Raw genomic sequence first — 23397 nt, forward strand, 5'->3', positions numbered from 1 at the left:
TTAGTAGTAGAAGCCTTAATGCCCTTGGGTCCCTGTGAAATAGTCTCTGGATCCGCAATAGGATTTTTAAAAAGAAACTTGTGAGAATCAGGAACCCTGTAGTATTTATCAGATTTTCTGGGAGCAGGAGGCAAAGAATCAGGGGTCAAACTAGATTCTGAAAAGGCATCATCAACAATGTCTAGTACAGGAAGTATAGCTAAAGGCCTATGCTGAGGCAAGAGTAAGAAATCCCTAAGCCTCTTTTTTGAATCAGAAAAATCCTGGCTTTCCCAGTGGAAACGCTCCCTTAGAGTGTGCAAGGTTTCACCAAAAGAAAAATCCTCAGGAGGGGGAGCAGAGGGAAAAGAGTCCTCTGCAGCAAAATCTTCATAAGTAGATAAGGGTAAATCCAGATAATCAGATGAATCAGAAAAAAACAGAATCCTGGTCAGAAGATTCATAAACAAATTCAGTCCTAGGTCTCTTAGAAGGGGGTGGTTGGCTTCCCCTGCTTAGAGTTAAAAGAGCTTCAGCCATTCTTATCATTTGTTTTAGGCCTAAAGGCCTGAGCATGCGGCCTGGGCATCGATTCCTTAGGCATGGTTTGAGGTTTAGGCCTTAAAGAAGAAGGAGGTGTCGGTTTAATATGCAAGTCCATAGGGCCCGAATACACCCTCAGAAGCTGGTGCCTGCACAGCGGCTCCAGACCCATCCAAGGTAGAGACATCCGCAGGTTCCACAATTGATGCATCTTGCGGCATACCGGACTCCGAATGGGTCTCAGTAGAGGCCTGCGAATCAGAAGTAGCGGGTATCAGGGGCTGCAAAAGTGCCTCACTGAGTACCGGTGAACTTGGCAACTGGCTTAGGAGAAGCATCATTGGCAGCTATGGACCTAGGCAGCCTGTGTCTCTGTCTTTATCTTTGCGTTTTTTTTCTCTCGGAATACCGGTAGTCAGACGGCTAACGGACAACATTTCTGGATAATTGAACCGAGAAACGAAATATTTTGAAGCGAAAATATACCGACGACAGATAGTGCGTTGATTAAATAAGACACAAAACCGACAGCAAGGAACGTCGTGGTCAAGGCCTAAGCAAGGAATACAGTACGAATGAAAATCTTTGTGAGGTATTTGCTTTCCACAAGAAATGCAATTATTAACTTTTACCGACATCAATAAGGAGCAAGAAAAAAAGTTTCCCCAATGGGGTACTTAGCTTTAGATGAAGACTTCTGTTCTGAAACTCGAAAACGAAAATTTCAGGAGTCAGCCGACCGGCACTTGCGAACTGCTTCTGCTTCGGGCACCGCACAGCAAGAAAGACTGATGTAATGGCGTCGGCTGCATGTTTTATACCCCTGATGACCTATGTCATGAAAGAGGAGACAGCAACCAACGCATGACCCAAGACCTTGTTAATCAGGTCGACTGAGGGCTACTGCAAGCGGATAACCCAAATGTAATGACTGCAATAGTGAAACACGAAGAATATCCTGAAATAATGACATAAGTTATGAAGGTATGGATGTCCATATCATTCATTTGCCTCCAGAAATAAGCAGTACACTCATAAGGGGCACTGAACTCTCATAAAAGACTAAACAGGTACCCTAAACATATGGGCCTGCAAATTGAGACACTGTGCAGACACAGACAATGGGCCAGTATAAAAAAATAAAAAAATTTCCAAGGGAAGAACCTCATGGCCACAGGAAAAAAAAAAAAAAAAAAAAAAACAGTTCAGATGGGATGACCAAGCCTGTTAATCATGGAGATCATGTTCCCAAGAAAGAGAGGGATTAGTGAAAATGCAGTATTCCTTAGGGTACTAATCAACTAGCGACTGCTGGGTAAATATTCTGCTCCACATAAAGCTGCAATGTACACAGAACCTTTATCACAATCACAGAATAAGACACAAAGTGCCTGATGTGGTTTTCTATCAGCAATCTAAAACTTTCTGATACACTTCAAGCATTTTTCCAGCAGCATGAATGCTCACTTGCATTCCTGAAGTGGGGGACTGTGCCCCTTTCCAAACTTCTGCTAACTCCATTCTGAGGCTCAATAAGTACATGGAAGGTCTTAGCCCTGGCCTCCAAGGTGAACTCATCCATGGTGTCAGTGCTATAACCTCAGTGGCTTTACATGCAGGTAGGAATGACAAATGAAACAATTCTGCCTAATGGATGTGATTCTTGGAGTAGAATCAGAAATGTTTCCTATATTATTTTTACCTCCAGGTCCTGAAACCAGTGAAGTAACAGTGCAAGAGCTGCTACCACAAAAGTTCTGACAAAGTCACCAGAAACCACTGTCCAGGTAAGAAAACACAATATTTTTTTCTTTTGCAAGACCACTTCCATTCTTACAATAAACCCAGATAACATTGCGTCACTGCAGATGGCAGACAGACAGTTTGCTCAATAAGTGAAGCTCAGATGCAGAGAGCTGAACTTATTTCCTGAGTGGAGCCCAGACAGTGATATGCTGGAAACCAACCATGTTAAGCAACACTATTCAATTATGCTGGTTCAGTAGAGGCAATATCACCCAGAGTCACCATTCTGAACTACAACATGTGCTAACTGATGTGGCTGAGGTACAGGACAGGACTGGCAACTTCCTGACATCTTCAGACGAGAAAATCAGTGGGAGGAGTAGAATACCATGTTTTTCTACAAAAAGTAAAGGCTCATTGACCCATCTGTGAATTACAGTCTGGGTTTGTTCTAAGAGTTCCAAAGAATTCGATTAGTCTTAGAATGGAGTACTTAGTGAGGAAGACCCATAAGTTACAAAACAAGGACATCAGTGACTATTTCAAGAGCCCAGAGGTCTTTGCAACTGGCTTTCCAAGCTGGGGAGCCTACTGCTCAACAGTGTTGATGCAATGCAGTCAAGAAACTACTGCATCAGAAGAATCATCCTCGTAAGAGACTGTGCAGCAACAGCCTGAGAAAACAACACTACTTGATGCTTGGGAGTCTTCCTAATTCTATAAAGGGAAATTCATCTTCTTGGGATGATGGGAAGGTATAAAATAGAAAGAAGCAGGCATGGAGGCAATCTGGGGAGACACAGTGGTCAAAACCTTCCTCTTTTGAGGATCTCCGAGTAGGTCCTAACTGATTTGCCAAAAAAGGACTTTCAAGGCATCCAAAATGGCTTCCTTAAGTCAGGCTTGACAGAAAACAGCCTGAGCTGTGCCATGACAGAAGAACATATATGAGCTGGCTGCCCTAGCCATAGTATCAGTACAAGGTTGCAGTGGAGTACACAGCGGAGTACACAAAAGCCCAGAATGAAAGCCATAACAAGCGTCTTTTCTAAAGACTCTTTGACCCTAAAAATCAAGGAGATTTTCTAACTTTTGCCAATGCATGGCTCATAAGAAAGGAGTGGACCTGAGACAGGTGAGGCAACTGATGCCAAGAGTAGCTGGGAAGGACAGCTTCATGCCCACTCTATCTATAGCTTTGGACTCCATATCTGGTGGTAAGAAAAACAATGTTGTGGTCTCCAAAACCTAAACTGGACAGAAGTGATACCTAGTTAAGATGTCACTGCATTTCACCAGGTGGTTATAGAAGGCATCTACCATCTTAGGAGCACAGAAGGCTGAAAAGCTAGGTGATTCTGGGTTACACAGTGTTTACCTTAAAGGGCATTTCTCATGAGGGGTGACCCAAGACTCTTTCCAAGATATAGGTTTGAATGCTTCTTGGAGAAGACAGAAAGGGAACTTGACTCATGAAATCCACTGTGCACTAGTCTGGCAAAGGTCAACTGGAGGCAAGTTACAGTTAGGTTAGGCTTCATTATCCTTATCTGGCTGTGACCAAGGATCTTAGAATTCTTAGAAGCCTCTTCTCAGGGTGGATTACTGGGGAAGGAGACACTCCCCTGCCTTAAGCACAACATGAAGCAGCCTGATCTCTTCAAACTCTAGGGATGGGCAAGTGGCAAGTGACTGCTGGGCAACAGGCCCCCACTGCTTCAGGCAATGCACACTGTAAGTGATACCTAGTCATCTGAGGCCTGAGTGAGGCTTACAAGCCAGGCATCAGACCCTGTTTCCTGAGGGTGCACTAACAAACTCACAAAGACAGGTTTCATCAGATGCTGAAAAGCACATGTGCCCACCATACGGACTCTACCAATAGGTGTATATACGGTCTGTCCTCAATAAACCTATCACTGACCAAACAAAACTACGAGTCTCTAAGAGTGGTTAAGCTCTGTCCTTGGTAGTGGTAATGGAAAAGTGAAGAACCATTCATGAAAGGCCATAAGATTGTGGTGAGAACCAAAAGCAGGAGAAAGGTAAGGTACATATTGCTGGAAAGGAGAGCAAGTGATTGAAAGGGCCAAAATGAATGCTGGAGGGACCTTAGAAGTGATATGGGGATGGTAAAATTTTTTAGAGGAGAAATATTGTCTGTGCAAAGCAACTAGCTCAAATCAATATATAGATATCTTCAAAGACAAGGTCCCCTACTACTGTGCAGGAAAAAATGCAGGAGGTCTTCTTGGCAACATCACTGCAAGGCATTACCAGACATGCATTCTGACCACATAACAGTAGTGTATATTTTTTTCTGCTGAATAAACAAGAAGCTGTGTATACTTTTTCTGTTGAATACTGCAGTCAAAGAGTTAGAATGAATAACTTGTACAACAGTATCTGGTTTACAAAATATAGTGTTAATTATTCACCAAGTATTTATTAATCCATAATATAAAATTCTGTCCCAGTGAATAAAGAAAAAAAATCCTATACCCATGGAATTGTATTTTTATGCAAATCACAGTAACCCTGTATTTCATGATTGCAAATAGAAGGAAATTCTCTCTCTGTAGTAAGTCTACCTATATAAAACAATGATACCAATTAAACCAACAAAACAGAAAGGAACAAACCCAGCTCTGTATTTCTTCAAGGCCTTCTTGCTTATGTTTGTCAGCTCTGCATCAAAGACTGTAGATGTCTTTGGTTTATGCTGCTTGATCTTCTTTCCTGAAATAAACAACAAAAATCACATGTGCAGTACAAATATGGAGTGCATAGAACTCACTACAGTTCGAGTCTGCTAATGTAACCAAATAAATAGTGTAGTCTGTCAAAAATATCGAACAAGAGAGAAGAATGTCCGGCAGATTTTACTTGCTGTAGGTCAGTAAATGAACTAAAGATGCACCACTGTTTTTATTCATGCAAGTGTCCACCATATTAGCCGTCTTTCTTCCCAGACTGCACATACACATGTGCGTGCGTGCGCACACACACACACACACACACACACACACACACACACACACACACACACAATATAATGATAAAACTGATACGTGCTGCCTGCAGGCCCAGTATTATACAGGCTTTTGCCTAAATGTGGTACCAGCAACAAGACAGTGGCAATGACCCAGAGTTGCTAGCAAACTGGCCAGGATGGAAAGGATTGAGCATACTGGGAATAATGATAACGGGGAACTGGACATATTTCAATGTCATCTTTATAACTGCATCTGTCAGAGGGGAATATAGGACCATACCTGCAGAATTAGATGGAAACAAAAAGATTAATTAAATAAATAAACTAAAATAAAAATTGCTGCAGGTTCTGCTTTGATATAAGCAACTTCTGCTATCTAGTGTTTGGAAAGAAAAAGAATAAGAATAAAAGGCTCTGCTGTGTGTATGTGGGGGATACAGAAGGAGATATGGGAGACTGCTACCTTTTACTTCTTTCACTGGTCAAATGAAAAAAGCTAGATTGCTACTGGCCAGGCAGGTTGAGATTTAAAATTAGTCACCATACCTACTAGAAGTGCAGTTTGTTTTCACACTGGAAAAGTACAAAAACAGATGAACATCTTGTACATTTGGTATGCTAAGCCAGACTCTGACACACTGATGTACAAGTTCAGTGCTGACAGAAGTCTATCAAGCCTGGACTGACATGCCTGCTTGAGGTCAACTGTGTACAAAACATGATTTGGCTGCCTGTGACAATAAGAAAAAATAGGTCAAAGTTTATGTATTTATACTCTTCATTTTCTGTCAGCATTTTCCCTCATTTCTTTGTCCTCTCTGGCTATGCCTGCTTATTTATTAATTACATAAACAAACTGCTGACCTTCATCAACACTGTTCTTCCTTCAAGGAACAATTTTTAATCTGGCAAAGATGAATGATCATGTCAGTTCCATGACACAGAGGAATGCACCACTGACCATGCCTTAAGCAACTATGATTCTACTAGTGGTCCAGGACCTAGAAAAACTGGAGAGGGCATAAGATTATCTGGTCAAAGCCAGCCTGGAGATCCTGGAGGGGTGAAGTGGATTTGACCAACTGCCACCTGCTAGAGGGCCAGGTGATTTGGGACCATACAGAGTGATGACGGGTACTCTCAACTGCTAATAAGTAGTGAGGTAGCAATGTAAAATGGGGAAAAGGTGTGTGTTTGGGGCAGCCTATGCACACCTCAAGGCCTAACACTGCAGGCCCCTTTTCAACATGGGTCATTCCCTGACAGGGAGGGTTAACTGTATGGCAAACCAGAATCATAAGACTACTCAGGATGACAGGCTAAGTTACCAGATCTTATCCCCTCTGTCAGGGAGCAAATGTATATGGGCCCCAATGAGGTGGCTCTCCACTGGAAAAGAAGATCCCCAGTGGGATTATGTGATGATGTGGGTATAACTCTAGGTAGACTGGGGCTGGGAAACAAATGAGCTGGTAGGCCTGCAGAATGGACTGCTGGTCAGGCAGGAGGAAAAGGGGGAAAACAAAATGGATAAATGGACAGATCACAATCATTTTTCCTCTAGCATGAAGAATTACAAAGGAATTCACAGTTCTTGCTATATTATAAAACATAAAACCACGACAAAACTGAAATGACAGTCCATACAAATATAAAAAGTAAACATTACAAAAAAGGAACAAAATAAAAGTACTCCTGTTTCACATTTCACATTTAAAATGATATTCCGCTTTCAGAAGCAGTATATTAGTTGGTCCTTACCCAGACTGAAAAACAAAAATTATGTGCTTTTCAAGTCTTGGAATAACTTTAAAAATAATTTGTTTGGCTTGGGGGAGGTGAAGTAGTCTCAAGAGCTGTGGAAGCCCAGCTCTGCTATACCATAGAAGTCAGTGTTAACTATGCCTACAGCAACTCTCAAAATGATTCAATCCAGCTCAGGTGATGCCTTTACCTGGGTGTTCTGGCTCCTCTTCAGGCATTGCTCGAGCTCTCTTTGGTCTTCGGTTCCGCTTGGCCATTCTTTCTGTATACATCTGTGCTTTAAGAATTTCAAACTGACTCCTTTCTTCAGCCTGACAAAATGGAACAGTGTTAAGATCAGTGTTGTAATTCTATTACTGGTGCTGATAACACACACTTACTGAGGAAAACTTTTAAAATCTACTTTGATGCTGTTGCCGATTAAGTTTTTTACTTCAAAAATGAAGGTACTACAAATGGTCAGAGCTCTGGATTTTAGAATTCACAGAACAAGTAAACACAAAATCTGTGGGCAAATAAGAACCGTGTTGACTACCTACTACAAATATATATATATATATATATATATATATATATATATATATATATATATATATATATATATATATGTATGCATGTATTATGTAGGTATGCATGCATGCCACCGGCAGCATACTGTACTTCCTCAATAGCAGGTGGGAAACACAGTCAGAGTCACAGATTATTATACCTGACAAGTGGCATTTTAATATCAAGAATGGTGCTAGTTAGGTGGTGGGGCAAACTTTGCAAGAATGGTGCTAGTTAGGTGGTGGGGCAAACTTTGCCATAAAAACAGACTGCATAAAATTTATTATTATGGCTGGACAGGACTTTTAGAATGGAGTTAACTTTTTAAAAGAAGGGGATAGAACACACTAGCTAGCACAAGTAAATGTTTTGCACCACATGGGGTAGATGCCTTTGGTATCATGGTGGTTTAATGGTAAGATTTTTGCCTTGCATCTCCAGAATCAAGGATTCGATCCTGACCCCAAATCACTGTCTATGCAGTGCATGTTCTTCCCCATGTATATGTGGAGCTTCTCTGGGTATCTGGATTCTTCTTAACTTCCAAAATGCTATATCTATCCTTGTCCTTGTGGCCTGGGCTGTGGATGAAAAATACCAAAATGGGCCACTTCACTTAACTGGTTAAAAATACAGAAACAATATGAAAAGAACAGACTTTTTAGACTTTGGTATTTTATGAATGCAAAGAGGTATGAGGTCTAATAAGCAAGGAAAATGCATTCAGGTCTCCTTTTTCTCTCTTCCCACATAGTTTTATGGGTTATAATTCCTACCATTAATCAAGCTCGATGACTGGACATGTGATCATCCTATTGGGATCGCCACTTGTGATACAGTTTGCTTTTTAACTGTAGTTACTAACCCAACTATTGCAATGTAATGTAGTGAGAAAAGGTTACCACTACAAATTCCGGGTGCAGCTAAAGACAAAAACTTAGAATGAAATCCATAGGATGACAAAGCAACTGCCATCCATCAGGTTCACTGCTACTTGAAAAGTTCATACAATTTTGCATGAAGGTTAAACTGCGAAGACTGCTTAGACTTTCTGAAACTGACTTTGGTCCAAATACAAGGAAATGTCAAGGAAGGCCAGGTCTTTCTAAATACTATTTTAATGTTAGAAATCATTATCTGATGAACTGCCCACAGAAAGGCTTTATTAAGCTTAATGTTCCTGATTGCCAAAAAGCAATTACTATAAAAATGGAAATTACAACATAAACCATTTGTAAATAGGAAAAAAAATCAAGAAACGTGTGTCACATAAGGTAACTAAAGTGAACAACACAAAGACAAAAATCCTACTGGTTAACAAGTACTGGAATTTGTAAAGGAGACAAAAACTGGAGGTGTGACATCTTTAGAAAAGGGAAGGAGCAAATTATATAGGAATAAATGGAATTTGTTGGAACAATACATGCAGAATAATGTTCAGGAGGAGGAGGAATGAAATTTAAGGGAAGTTAGGAATTGAGCAGTAAAAGTAAAGCTGTGATTAATGAAAACTGTTACAAAGAAAACATTTACGTATACTGAATCAAAATAGAGGAAATACATCATGATTTGCTGCCTATTAATGCATATGTACCTGTGTCACTCTAAAATAAAATGTCATATTTAATATTTGCAAATATTAAAACAAATAAATCATTTAACCTACAAGTTGTGACCTCAGAAAAACTACTAGGGCATATTTTGGAAGGGAAAACAGACACTTGCCTTTAGGAAATTACAACAGATACACAATGGCAAACAGTTCTGAAGCTAAGTGGAAGACACCACTTCTTTGTAAATATGTGACTGGGAGATGGCAGCTTGTTTTTGAGACTTCACTACTGAAATACATATCTAGTTTTGACCACGTTATATGTTATAATGGATTCAGTTTTGATCACTTTGCATGTTATAATGGGTTTGATGCGTTTTGTACATCAAACTTCTCAGAAGGAAACTTTTCTTTACTGAAATGCCAGTTCATCACAGGTTGCCAGCATTTGCTTTGCGGTACAGCTACAAAGTGAGATTCTGCCCTTTCCCCACTGTTTTGCGATCTCAGATTAATTGGGTTGCAACCACTTTGGGGTTGGTGTAGTGTCTTACAATGTAGTAAAATATAATCATTATAACAAATTGTCATACCACAAATGTCACCAACAAAACTCATTACTATAAAGTTCTACAATAAACTCTCAGTTAACCGGCACCCATGTGGATTGGTATATGCCGGGTAAGTGTAGTTTCTGGTTGCTTGACAGTTGCTATTAAAAACATACCTGACAAACATTGTACCCTATACTATACCATAAACACTGTACTGATTTGATTTTAATATTGAAATACAGCAATTAAAAGCCTAGTTGGAATAATAATATTTTAAACTTATATTTCCGCTAGAAAGCGTGGCACACGGAATGGTTTTCAGTGGCACGCTGAGTGGACTGGAATTGAATGAACTGAACAGAGAGAGAGAGAGTGAATGCATGTATGAAAGCAGAAGCAACTGTTTTTGACAGATCAAAGTGATGTAAGAAAGCTGAAGAGTGTGGGTGAGAGATCGGAGAGAGAAAGAGTGAGTGAAAGCATTATGAAAGCAGAAGCAAAGATGAAGAGTGTGTGTGTGACAGATCAGAGAGAGATAAACTGAGTTAATGCATGTCTGAAAGCTGAAGAGACTGTGTGTATGTGTGAGAGACTGGAGAGAGAATGTGCCATCTGATGCAAAATGACGAGTATGGAGTGAGTGTTGACATTTTAGCAATTTGACTAGTTTGACTTGTTCTCAGGTTGAGGAGAGAGGGAATTTATTTGTATCTTCCTTTTTAAAACTCTAAAGCTCTAAAAATGTAAGGTACGTTTCTGCAGGCGGGGGACGACGACAAAGTGTAACACATGAAAAACTGAACTGTTTATATTGTGCTTTATTTCTTTGATTTTTTTTTCTGGTTGCTTGAGTTTCAGTTAACCGAGAGTTTACTGTACAAAAGATTGACTCACTAAAAATAAACCATCCACTGCATTTAACTAGTTAAAAACCACCCATAAAGTACTGCTCGCACCTAACAAATTTCCAGTTTACTTAATAAATATAAATCTAAAATCACAATAACAAAATCTCACAAAGGTATCTAATTCAAGCAATCATTATTTACCATTAACCTGCATGCTTCTTACGTAGAGCTGGAGCTTCAAATGTGAGATATAATCAGCAGAGAAAGTAAAAAAAAAAATGTTCAGAATGTCACAATTAGGACAACCTGCCTTAAGATGAAGTGGTAGTGCTGCTTCTTTGATGCATTTACAGTCCCCCTATTCAATTTTTATCAAATGATGAGAAAAAGACACAGAACTTACTGTCATCTGTCCCTTCTTTTTCACCTGTTCCATGAATTTCTTCCTCTTTTTCTTTCCTCTAACAGCCAAGTCAAACTCCTCAAGTGCTTTGGCAACTAGAAAAAAAGTGAAAATTACTTTTTTTAGACTTCTGTACAATTGCCCTTTTTTCAGTGCTAGTAGAAGTAAAGATACTGTACGTATTTACTGTAGCACAAAAACTGAAAAAAAATTATAAATACAAAGAAAACCCAAATTAAACAGGATGTTCCAGACAAGGGATACACAAAGTCGCACCTCTTTCCTTCTTGCGTTCCTCCTTGGTTTGGAACCAGCTTCTTGCTGGCCGATTTTCTTCCATTTCATCATTGTCTGTCTGGCCTAGTCTTTTCTGTGCCTTGCTTATCTAACAAAAAAAAAAATTCTTCAAAGTGAACACATACTTGTACTATTCCAACAAATATACAGAATAATTTGTTCTTAAAATGTATGATGTTCATCTTGTTTCACTGTTACAGTCATTACACTTGGGTTATCCTGCTGGCAGGCTACTCGCAGTCGGCCTGAATTCCACAGTCATGGTCCGGCATCAGTTGCTGTCGTCTCTTCCATGACGTCAGTGCGCCAGGGGTATAAATGATGCAGCCGATGCCATTTTCTTCAGTCTTTCTTACTGCGTGGTGCCCAAAGCAAAAGCAGTTTGCAAGTGCTGGTCGGCCGACTCCTGAGATTTCCGAAATCGAATTTCAGATCCGAAGTCTTCAATAAAGCTCAGTACCCCATTGGGGAAACTTTTTTCTTGCTCCAGACAGATGTCAGAAAAAGTTAACAATTGTATTTCTAGTGGGAAGCAAATACCTCATAAGGATTTTCATTCATACTGTATTCCTTGCCTAGGCCCTGACCATGACGTTGCTAGTTGTCGGTTTTGTGCTAGATTTAACCAACGCACTATTAAGCGTCGGTACGATTTTGCTTTTCATTATTTTGGCAGAAGGTTTAAAGTACAGTTTTGTACCTACCATAAATGTAGATGTTCGAAGATCCACATTGCTGCAGTCCTTACATATGGGGTAGTCCGCTGTCCTCGGTCGGCCCGAATACCAAAGTATTAGGCTGACGTCGGTCAAGGCGCTTAAAACTGACATCAGGACGTCAGGGTACAAAAGCGCATGACCGACGTCATATCCTCAGTCTTTTCTTGCCCCAGATGTCAGAAGGCCCTAAAAAGAAAGGCCAAAGCCAAAAAACAGCAAAGAACAACCAACCACCCCTGCACTAACCATATTTACAAAATTTACAACCCAAACCACACAACCACCTCTAACTACAGAGGGAAGGAGGGAGGGTAAATTGGACTGCAGCAATGTGGATCTTGAACATCTACATTTATGGTAGGTACAAAACTGTACTATGTTCTTCATCTCACATTGCTGCAGTCCTTACATATGGGTAGAATCCCAAAGCAGAGGTAAGGGAGGATGGCAAAACTATAAAGCATTAGGAGCTGCCAAAATGCCCTGTAAAATTGCAGTGGCAAAACCAGCCCTAGATTTAGAGTAAAGTGGAAGGTGGTAATGCTTAGAGAAAGTATGCACTGAACTCCAAGTAGCTGCCTCCAAAATAGCTTTAGTAGCCACCCCTTAAAAAGCTGTAGAAGTGGCAGTAGCCCTAGTGGAATGAGGCCTAATCCCAACTGGAATGTCCTTACCATGATGGGAATAACAGAAAGCAATACAAAACCAATCCACTTAGAAATAGTTTGTTTTGAAACAGGTTTGCCCTGAGAACCCAAAGCAAATGAAACAAACAACTGCTGAGACTGCCTGAACCCTTTAGTTCTGCTCAAATAATATCGCAACTGTCTGTGGATATCCAAAGTGTGCAAAATCTTCTCCCTTTATTTTGGGGTTTGCATAAAAAGTAGGCAAATGAATAGTTTGGTTTAAAGCCACACTAGAAACCACTTTAGGCATAAAGGAAGGGTTAGTACGCAAAGACACCCTATCCTTGTGGAAAATTAAGAAAGGCTCAACCGCCATAAGGGCCTGTAATTCAGAAACCCTTCTCGCAGAGGTAATGGCCAACAAAAAAGCAGTCTTCCACGATAAATATTTCAACTCGGCAGTAGCTGCAGGCTCAAAAGGTTGTAGAGTGAGTTTCTCCAACACAAAATTGAGATCCCAAGGAGGAGTAGGAGCTCAACGTGGGGGTCTTATATTCTTTGCCCCTCTAAGGAATTGCTTAAACAAAGGATGAGAAAATAATGGTGGGTCACAGTCATAGTGAGCAGAAATTGCTGCAGCATGAACCTTTATAGAGGAGAAGGACAAACCTTTGTCCAATAACTCAGTAAGGTATTGAAGAGCAACACTTAAATTAGGTTTAGAAACATCAAAGTCCTTTGCTGTACTCCAAAGTAAAAATCTCCTCCATTTATCTGCGTAAACTTTCCTTGTACTAGGTCTTCTGGCCTCCAAAATAACATTCAAAACTTGTTGTGGAAGCTGAGACCCTCCAGGGTTTAAAACAGAATATGCCAGGCTGTTAGATGCAGAGAGTGAAGTTTGACATTGAGTAAATGACTGTTCTCCTGAGACAGCAGGTGTGGAATAGAAGGCAAAGGCCATGGAGGCTCCCGAACCAGACTTCTCAGTAATGGGTACCAGTGCTGTCGAGGCCAATCCGGAGCTATTAAAATCATGGTTGGCTTGTCCTGTCTGACCTTCAGGAGTACCTTTGGGAGGAGAGGCAGTGGTGGAAAGGCATACACGTGAAGATTGCTCCAATTGAATGAGAGAGCATCCACTTTCCAAGCTGTGGGATGAAACCTTTTTGTGCAAAACTTTGGCAACTGGTAATTTAGTGGAGAAGCAAACAGATCTATGTCCGGAGTTCCCCATAACACTGTCAATTCTTGAAATACATGAGGATCCAATTTCCACTCGTGGGGATCCATAATTTGTCTGCTCAACACATCTGCTAAGGAGTTCTGTGTTCCTGGCAGAAACCTTGCCTGAAGATTTAGCTGTAAACTGAGAGCAGTCTCCCACAAAATCATTGCTTGTCTGCATAGAGGGTATGAATGTGTCCCCCCTTGCTTGTTGATGTACCACATGACAGTTGTGTTGTCTGTTTGAATCAACACCTGCCCTGGAAGAAGTAAATCCTTGAAAGCTATCAATGCAAATTGGACTGCTAACATCTCCTTCAAGTTGATATGTAAATGTTGAAGTCTGGCAGGCCACGTGTCTTGTACCCATTTTCCATTTAGATGAGCTCCTCAAGCTTTGTCTGAGGCATCTGTCGTTAGAATCTGACTCGCCTCTGGTCGGGTCACAGAGAGTCCCTTGTTTAGGTGACATTCCTGAGCCCACCACAAAAATTCCTTTTGAATGCAAGGTATTATCTGAATGACAGTGTCCATATCTTGGCAGTGTTAAGGTCCATACATTTTGAGATACCATTGTAGCTTCCTCATATGCAGTTTGGCATTGGGAAGTACCAGAATACAAGATGCCATGAACCCCAAGGCTTGAAGGACTGTCCTTGCAGTCAGCCTGGACTGACGAGACAATTGATGGAAATAAAGAGAAAGATTCTTTTGTTTGTCCGGGGTCAAAAGGCCATCTGGGATGCTGTATTCAGTCTCACACCCAGAAAGCACATATCCTGAGAGGGTACTAGACTGGACTTTATTTCGTTCACAGAATACCCTAGGCATCTTAACACTGCCATCACATACTGTAAATGATGAAGAAGTTCGTCCTTTCCTTGAGCCAGAATCAGGCAATCATCCAAATAAGGATAGATTTGTATTCCTCTTAGCCTGAAGAAAGCTACCACTGGAGCCAGAACCGTGAACACTCTGGGCGCAGTAGATAAGCCAAAGGGCAATGCAGAGAACTGATAATGAAAAGTCCCAGCCCGAAAACGCAGATACTTCCTGCAACTGGGCCTGATAGGAACATGAAGGTAAGCTTCCTTGAGATCCAGAGTCACCATCCAGTGATCTTTGCCCAGCAGAGGTAAAAGCTGTTGTAACGTCAACATTTTGAACTTGGGAATGTCCAGATATGTGTTGAGGATAGATAAATCCAAAATTGGTCTCCACGTGTTCCCTTTCTTTGGTACTAGAAACAGGCGAGAATAAAATCCTAGGCCCACTTCTGGCAGAGGGACCGGTTGTATAGCTCCTATTTGAAGTAGTAGAGAAATCTGTTTGTGAGCCTCTAGTCTTTGCTGAGGAGGAACGTCTGGCATGCCTTTGAAAGGGGCAAGGTATGGAAATAAAACTTGTAACCTTGGTGTATGATATCCAATACCCATTTGTCCTGGGTAATTAAAATCCAATTGTCCTTGAAGAGTGCCAACCGTCCTCCCAAAGGTGCTGCCAGGCAAGAAGGATCTGGCAGCTGAAAGAGTAGGTCATTGGGCCTGTTTACGAAAGGACTGGCCCCTGCCCTCACTCGAAGATTGTGCAGGTGAACTCCATGTTCTAGGTCTGAAGGAACTCTGAGCTCTGCCCCTACCACGACTAGACCTACCCCTAGACTGAGAATCTGAAGAAGGATACGTCCACCCTTAGCAGGCCAATTTCTACTAAACTTGGAGGCTGAACTTGCAAAAAATCTTTAACAGTCTGCATAGACTTAGCCTTGTCCTCCATTTTCTTCAAGACTGACTCCACAGGTGGACCAAACAACACTTCAGACTGCAAAGGAGCATCCAAAATCCTTGTCTTAACATGGTCAGATAAATTCTGATCCTTAAGCCAGGCGTGCCTGCGAAGAACTGAACCAGTGGCAGCCACCCTAGAAGAGGCCTGCACAGCATCAAAACCACACTGTAAAGAATGCTTACCCACCTGTTCAGAGACATGCACCAAATCTTGTAAGTCTTTACACTCAATGCCTTCTGCCAGAGCATCCACCTTAGATTTCAATTGAGAAAGAAGAAAATTTTGATATTTCAACATATGAAACTGGCAATTCAAAGCCCTCATTGCTAAGGTAGAAGATGTATAGATCTTCTTTCCCCATCTATCCAAAGCCCTGGCCTCTTTATCTAGAGGAACCGGGTTCTTTACAACAGAGGCCCTGACACCCTTAGGTCCCTGACTAATAGTTTCTGGGTCCGCCCTAGGACTTTTATATAGATATTTATGAGCCTCAGGCACCCTGTAATACCTATCCGGTTTAACAGGCAGGAGGCAGAGAATCAGGATTAAGTGAAGCCTCTGAAAACACATCTTGCACAACATCCAGAACAGGGGGTATAGCTAAGGGCCTATGTTGAGGTAAAAACAAAAATTCCCTAAGCCTTTTCCGTGAATCAGAGAAGTCCTGACCTTCCCACTTAAAATGTTCCCTCATAGAATGAAGTGTCTCTGAAAAGAAAAATCCTCTGGAGGAGAAGCAGGAGGAGTGGAATCTTCTGCATCAGAATCAGAATAAGGAGAGTACTCCTGCAAGTCTTCAGCCGAAGACTCTGAAACATCTGAAGCCTGTACAAAACTTTCCAACTCTGGCTCCACCCTAGGCCTCTTATCAGGAGGGGGCAAAGAACCTCTAATCAGAGTAATCAAATCTTCTGCCATTTTAAGCATGTGCTTCTTAGGCACAAACCCTGCTGAACTAGGACTGACACCAACAGAAGCTAAACCTGGCCTGCCTCTGGAAGAAGCCTTGGAAACAGAAGGAGAGGGTCTAACCACCCTGGGAAGGGAGGGGAGTACAGAAACCTGAGAAGCCCCTTCAGCCTGACCTGCCTCTTGAGAGGCCACATCCTGCAAAATCAAAGTCTCCCCCTGAGACTCCAGAGAAGCCTCCATCGGAACCACCGGTTCCACTGAAGCCTCTAAAGAACCGGCGTCCGGAACGGACGACTCATCTTGCCTAGGTTTAACCGCTTTGTCTTTGCGCTTCTTCGTGGAAGCGGGCGTCGGAGTATCCGACGGCATATTATAATTGCACCGCTTACCGAAGACCAGCCTAGCACAATCCAACCTTCGCTTAATAGTGCGTTTATTAAACCTAGCACAAAAGCAACACCCGACTACGTCGTGCTCAGGCCCCAAACAAGGAATGCACAAAGAATGATAATCCCTATGCGGTATCTGTTTCCCACAAGAAATACAATTATTCACTTTTTCTGACATCCGGTAATACACTGAGGCAAGAAAAAACCAAAATATTCCCCAACGGGGTACTTAGCCAACTTGGATTCGGTCTGAAACTCCGAACTCGAAAAATTTCAGAACGCCGAATGGCACTTGCAACGCTGCTTCTGCATCGGACCATGCGGCAAAAAAGACAGAGGATATGACGTCGGTCATGCGCTTTTGTACCCTGACGTCCTGATGTCAGTTTTAAGCGCCTTGACCGACGTCAGCCTAATACTTTGGTATTCAGGCCGACCGAGGACAGCGGACTACCCCATATGTAAGGACTGCAGCAATGTGAGATGAAGAACATCTATATAATACCATTGGAACAACCGACGACTGCATTTCATAAAAAACGCAAGGATAAAGACAAGGATAAGCATCCGAGGTCCAAAACCGACAACAAAGCCTCTTCTAGGCCAGTCGCCGGTGCTCGGTGAGGTGCTTTCGCAGCCCCTGACTCCCGCTATCTCAGAGCCCCAGGCCACCTCCGACTCCCATGTGGAGACAGCTAGGCCTCTGGGTACTCGCCCTTCTGAAATTAATCCCTCAGATAAGTCTGGAGCCGCTGAGCAGGCATTGGCTTCTGAGGGTGTCTTCAGACCTACTCAACTTTATATAAAGCCTACTTCAGCATCCAAGACAAAGTCTAAACTAGTCTTAAAGGCAAGAAAACCAGTACAGCATTCTTCAGGACAGACTTCTATGCCTAAGAAACAGATGCTCAAAATGGCTGAAGACCTAATTACTTTGATCAGGAGTTCCCATCCTCCTCCTAAGAGGCCTAGGCAAGACACTGAATATGATTCCTCTGATCAGGTTTCCATTTCCTCTGATTCCTCTTCTGAACAGGGATATTCTATTCCTCCCTATGAGGATTCTGATGCTGAAGATTCTATTCCTTCAGCTTTTCCTCTTGAGGACTATTCTTATGGGAAAACCTGCATATCATGAGGGAGCATTTCCACTGGGACAGCCAAGATTATTCCGATTCTAAGAAAAGACTTAGAGATTTTCTTTTACTTCCTCAGCACAGACCTCTTGCAATTCCCCCTGTTCTAGACATAGTGGATGATGTATTTTCAGAGTCCGGCCTGTCTCCAGACTCTTTACCTCCTGCCCCTGTTAAGCCGGACAGATACTACAGGGTTCCAGACTCCCATAAAATTCTTTACAAAAACCCTGCTGCTGACCCAGAAACTATCTGACAGGGTCCCAAAGGGGTCAAGGCTGCCTCTGCTAAAAATCCTGTCCCCTCAGATAGAGATTCTAGGGCTTTGGACAGATGGGGGAAAAATGTTTACACTTCTGCTACCTTGGCTGTAAGGGCTTTAAATTGTCAACTTCATATGCTCAAATATCAGCAATACTTAATGTCTTTGTTAAAACAAAAAATGTTGACAAATTCTGAATGTTCTGAAAACAAAGATTTGCAGGATTTATTGCAAGCAGCTGAACAAGTGGGAAAACATACTTTGCAATGTGGCTATGATTCATTGGAAGCCTCGTGCAGGGCCGCTGTTACAGGTTCTGTTATTAGAAGGCATGCTTGGTTAAAGGAACAGAATCTGCCTGATCATGTTAAAGCAAAATTATTGGATGCTGTAGCATGATACTTTGTTTGGTGTTAAGGCAGAAGAGGTGTTGAAGAAAATGGAGGATAAAGCTAAATCTATGCAGACAGTAAAGGATTTCTTACAGGTACAGCCACCCAGATTTTAGCAGGAACTGGCCTTCTAAGAATTGGTCCTTTCCAGTGTCAGACAGACCACAAAGAGGCAGAGTCAGACGCCCTAGAGGCAGGCAACAGCTCCAGGGCTCATACAGGCCCAAACAATGGGGAGCTTCTACCTCCAAAAGCGGAGAAGACAAATCACAGCCTTATAGGTTCATAGGTTCATACTAGGCTATCTGCCCTAGGGCATTTATAAGCCTAGCCAGAGTGTGTTTGGCTTTCGCCACCCATTTTAAATGAATTTTGCTATGCCCTTTTTCAAGGTTAGTATACTGTGCCTCTGTCTAACAGTGACACAAAAGTGACACCCGGGGTAAACCTACCATCTCCCATCCACCCATCAAGATTCCTCTTGAAGAGAGTCAAGAAAGACCTTATAGAAAACAGTCCCAATGACTTCCCTCTGCCAATGCCAAGCACTTATTTTCTGGCAGCACCCTTAGGGGGAAAGCTAGCACTTTTTCAACAAAATTGGCACAAGATCACCCAGGACAAATGGGTCTTAAAAATAGTCGGTCAGGGTTACAGGTTCCACTTTCACACCCTTCCAAAGGCAAAAGGTATGCCAGACCTGCCACACAATCAATGGGCAGAGGCACAAAACAAGTTTCATCTCTTATGGACATGGGGGCTATTCAGCCAGTGCCACAAGAGCAGGGACAAGGATTTTACTCAAGACTTTTCTTAGTACCAAGAAAGGACAAAGCCTGGAGACCAATTCTGGATCTGTCTATTCTAAATACTTTTCTGGACGTCCCAAAATTCAAAATGTTAACTCTACAGCAGCTTCTGCCCATGCTGGACAAGAAGGCTTGGCTTGTACCTTTGGACCTCAAAGAGGCATACCTGTATGTCCCAATCAGACAATCTTGCAGAGGATACCTCAGATTCATAGCTGGCTCAATGCACTACCAATTCTCTGCACTGCCCTTTGGCTTATCTACTGTGCCCAGGGTCTTCACAAAATGCCTGGCACCAGTAATTGCATTTTGCAGACAAAGAGGAATTCAAATATATCCCTACTTGGACGACTGCCTTATTCAAGCAAAGACCAAAGATATTCTACTACAGCATATGGCGTTTGTAAAAAGATTACCGATTTCCCTAGGGTACACAGTAAACGAAAAGAAATCAAAACTAGTACCCTCTCAAGAGATAATATTCCTGGGTTGTTGTTTCTTTCGGCTTATCCTGGTTAGGGGTCGCCACAGCAGAACTCCGGTCTGCTAATGTTTGGTAGTGGATTTTTACATGCCGAGTTACCAGCCCTGACGCACAACCTTCACCGAAGGCCCGCCCATTCACGCATGCCTCCACAGAGAAGACGCTCTAGTTGAGAATCGAACGCAACAACGTGCAACCTTAAATACAACTGCCCAGATGGCTTATCTCACGCCAGACAGACAAAGGCAACTGACTTCTTACTTCAAAAACATGGCAACAAAGACCCAGTTATCTGCAAGAAAAATTCTGCAGGCTTTGGGCTACATGGCATCCTGCATTCTACTAATTGCATATGCAAGACTGCATATGAGGAAGCTACAATGGTATCTAAAAAGTGTTTGGACTCAACATTGCCACAGCCTGGAAACAGAAATTATTCTCATTCCCTGCCTGCAACAGGAATTTCAATGGTGGGCACAGGCCTGTCATCACAACAAGGGACAGCCACTCACCTTACCCACTGCCAGGCAGACACCAACAACAGATGCATCAGATTATGCCTGGGGGGCGCACATGGTAGGAAAATGTATTCAGGGCACAAGGCCCACAAACCAAATGCATCTTCATATCAATCAAAAAGAGATGCTAGCTGTACAAAATGCCCTAACAGCCTTCAAGGACCTTCAAGTCATCCAGGACAACTACTGATAAAGACGGACAATACTACAGTCATGTGGTACAAAAACAAGCAAGGGGGCACGCATTTCTACCCCCTCTGCAGACAAGCCATGACTTTGAGGAACAGAGCATTGACTTATCAAGTACATCTGCAAGCACAATTCCTGCCAGGAAAGACAAATACTTTGGCAGACGAACTAAGCAGAAACCTCATAGATCCTCACGAGTGGAAACTAGATCCACAAATCTTCAACATGATAACAGGGAAATGGGGATGCCCAGACATAGATCTATTCGCCTCCCCTCACAACTGCCAGCTACAGAAATTCTGCACTCAGACTTATCACAAGCAAGCATGGAAAGTGGACGCCCTTTCATTCAGCTGGAAAGCCCTTATAGTATATGCCTTCCCTTCTCTGCCTCTCCTCTCCAAGGTAATCCTAAAGGTCAGACAAGAGAAGCCAAAAATGATACTGATTGCCCCAGACTGGCCACGCCAGCACTGGTACCCAATCTTAAAGAGCTTGTCTCAAGGCCCAGTCTGGACATTGCCTCTAATACCTCATTTGCTGACCCAACAAAACAATCAGATCCTACATAGCCAACTCAGAACCCTAAATCTGGCTGCATGGCAGATAATGTAATCATTCAGAACACACCTCTCTCTAAAGCAGTTATGGATGTTATTTTGGAGGCCAGGAGGCCCAGCACCAGAAAATCTTATGCAGAAAAATGGAAGAGATTCTGTGCTTGGAACCAAGTGCAGGGAATTGACATGCTTATACCAAATATTCCTCAGATTTTGCAATACCTAACTGAGATGCTGGACAAAGGCCTATCTTTCTCATCAATTAAGATCCATGCCTCTGCCATTTCAGCTCATTACAATACGGACCCACCTATTTTTTCTCATCCACTGCTAAGACAGTTTCTCAGAGGGGCCAAAAACATAAGACCTCCAAGGAGAGCTCCAATACCTGCATGGGACCTCAATTTTGTCTTGGAAAAACTCACACTGCCTCCTTTTGAGCCAGCCAATACAGCAGAGATAAAATACTTGTCATAGAAAACAGCTCTCCTCCTAGCAATAACTTCAGCAAGAAGAGTCTCAGAGTTACAGGCATTAATGGCTGTGGAACCTTTTATTGTTTTCCATCAGGACAGGGTTTCTCTAAGGACAAACCCGACATTTATGCCTAAGGTAGTGTCCAGGGTGGCTCTTAACCAAACCATACATTTGCCTACCTTTTATCCAAACCCACAGAAAAAGGGGGAGAGACTTCTGCATTCTTTGGATATACACAGACAGCTATGCTTTTACTTGGACAAAACAAAAGCCTTCAGAAAGACTGAACAACTCTTAGTGGCACATGCTGCAGGATCGCAAGGAAAAGCCATTTCAAAGCAGATTGTTTCAAAATGGATAGGCCACTGCATTTGTTTCTGCTATTCACAACATGGCAAATCAGTGCCCAAGGGCATTAGGCCACATTTTACCAGAGCAGCAGCCACTTCAACAGCCTTCCTCAGAGGAGTACCAACCAAGGACATTTTAGAGGCTGCAACCTGGACTTCAGTGCACACTTTTACAAAGCACTACCATTTACCTCTCTACTCTAAATCCAGAACAGGCTTTGCCACTACAGTTCTGCAGTGCCTCATAGCCACTCCAAACTCTATTTAGGCCCAGCCACCCAACCTCAGCTTTGGGATTCAACCCAAGTGTAATGACTGCAACAGTGAAACACGATGAACATAGTACAGTTGTGTACCTACCATAAATGTAGATGTTAGAGTGTATTCACTGTTGCAGTCCAGGTTACCCTCCCACTATCCCCCTTTTTTCTTTGCTGGGACTTATCTGTACCTCTCTATTCTATACAACCTATGTGGTGTATTTGCTTGTAGATGAAGGTTATGTGCATGCTTTTTTATGATCATAACATTTACAGCCTACCCTTTTGGGGGCACCTGACATCTGGGGCAAGAAAAACTGAAGAAAATGGTGTCGGCTGCATAATTTATACCCCTGGCGCACTGACGTCAGGGAAGAGGCGACAGCAACCGACGCTGGACCAGGACTTTGGAATTCAGGCCGACTGTGGGTAGCCTGCCAGCAGGATAACCCAAGTGTAATGACTGCAACAGTGAATACACTCGAACATCTACATTTGTGGTAGGTACACAACTGTACTTTGTAGGTTATCACTCAACTTCACAGCTCTCCCGAAAACCAAAACAGAATTACATTACTCTGTTCAAACTAACAGATATCATTTGAAATACTATCCCCAACAGGCAACAGAGAACCATGCAGTAGGGAAAACAGATTTTGGCAGAGACCAAAGCAATGTAAAGTCACCTCATTTTACATAACAAAAATGCTAGCAAACTCATTTTAAAGACTGCAAAAAAAAAAATGCTTTTCTGACTTTGGTAGACACACTGCTCAAAGTTTAAAATGCCCATTATTGGTCCATATATTTTTAAATGATGGTATTTTTTTTTACTTGTATTTATTTCAGAATCATAAATCATGATATCACATTTACTGACATTAACAATAGGTCATTGCTACTGTATCAGGTCACATCGGGTAAAAATCAGGAGGATGCACTTCAGGATTTACAAGCTAAATTATGCTGTGCCGTGAGACACAGCTGTGGCAGAGATCACAGAATGTTTAAGTGAACTAGTTACCCAGGGTGTAGGCATTAACATTCATCCTCCCTCTTTTAGGGT

The 23397-nt window shown here is 42.2% G+C and overlaps 1 protein-coding gene across 1 annotated transcript in view; it reads right to left on the reverse strand.

The window, feature by feature from the left end:
* DDX27 (DEAD-box helicase 27) overlaps positions 1 to 23397 on the reverse strand; it is a 409290-nt gene that overhangs the window by 40366 nt on the left and 345527 nt on the right. The window contains exons 16-19 of the mRNA XM_044090130.1: positions 11210 to 11318; positions 10934 to 11028; positions 7218 to 7338; positions 4911 to 5007 (exon numbers count right to left, since the gene is read on the reverse strand). Coding sequence (XP_043946065.1) covers positions 4911 to 5007; positions 7218 to 7338; positions 10934 to 11028; positions 11210 to 11318 — 422 coding nt within the window. The remainder of the gene's footprint in view (positions 1 to 4910; positions 5008 to 7217; positions 7339 to 10933; positions 11029 to 11209; positions 11319 to 23397) is intronic.

This window comes from Protopterus annectens, chromosome 12.part0 (assembly GCF_019279795.1).
Source record: "Protopterus annectens isolate FY-2018-M chromosome 12.part0, PAN1.0, whole genome shotgun sequence".
In the NCBI taxonomy this organism is placed as follows: Eukaryota; Metazoa; Chordata; order Ceratodontiformes; family Protopteridae; genus Protopterus; species Protopterus annectens.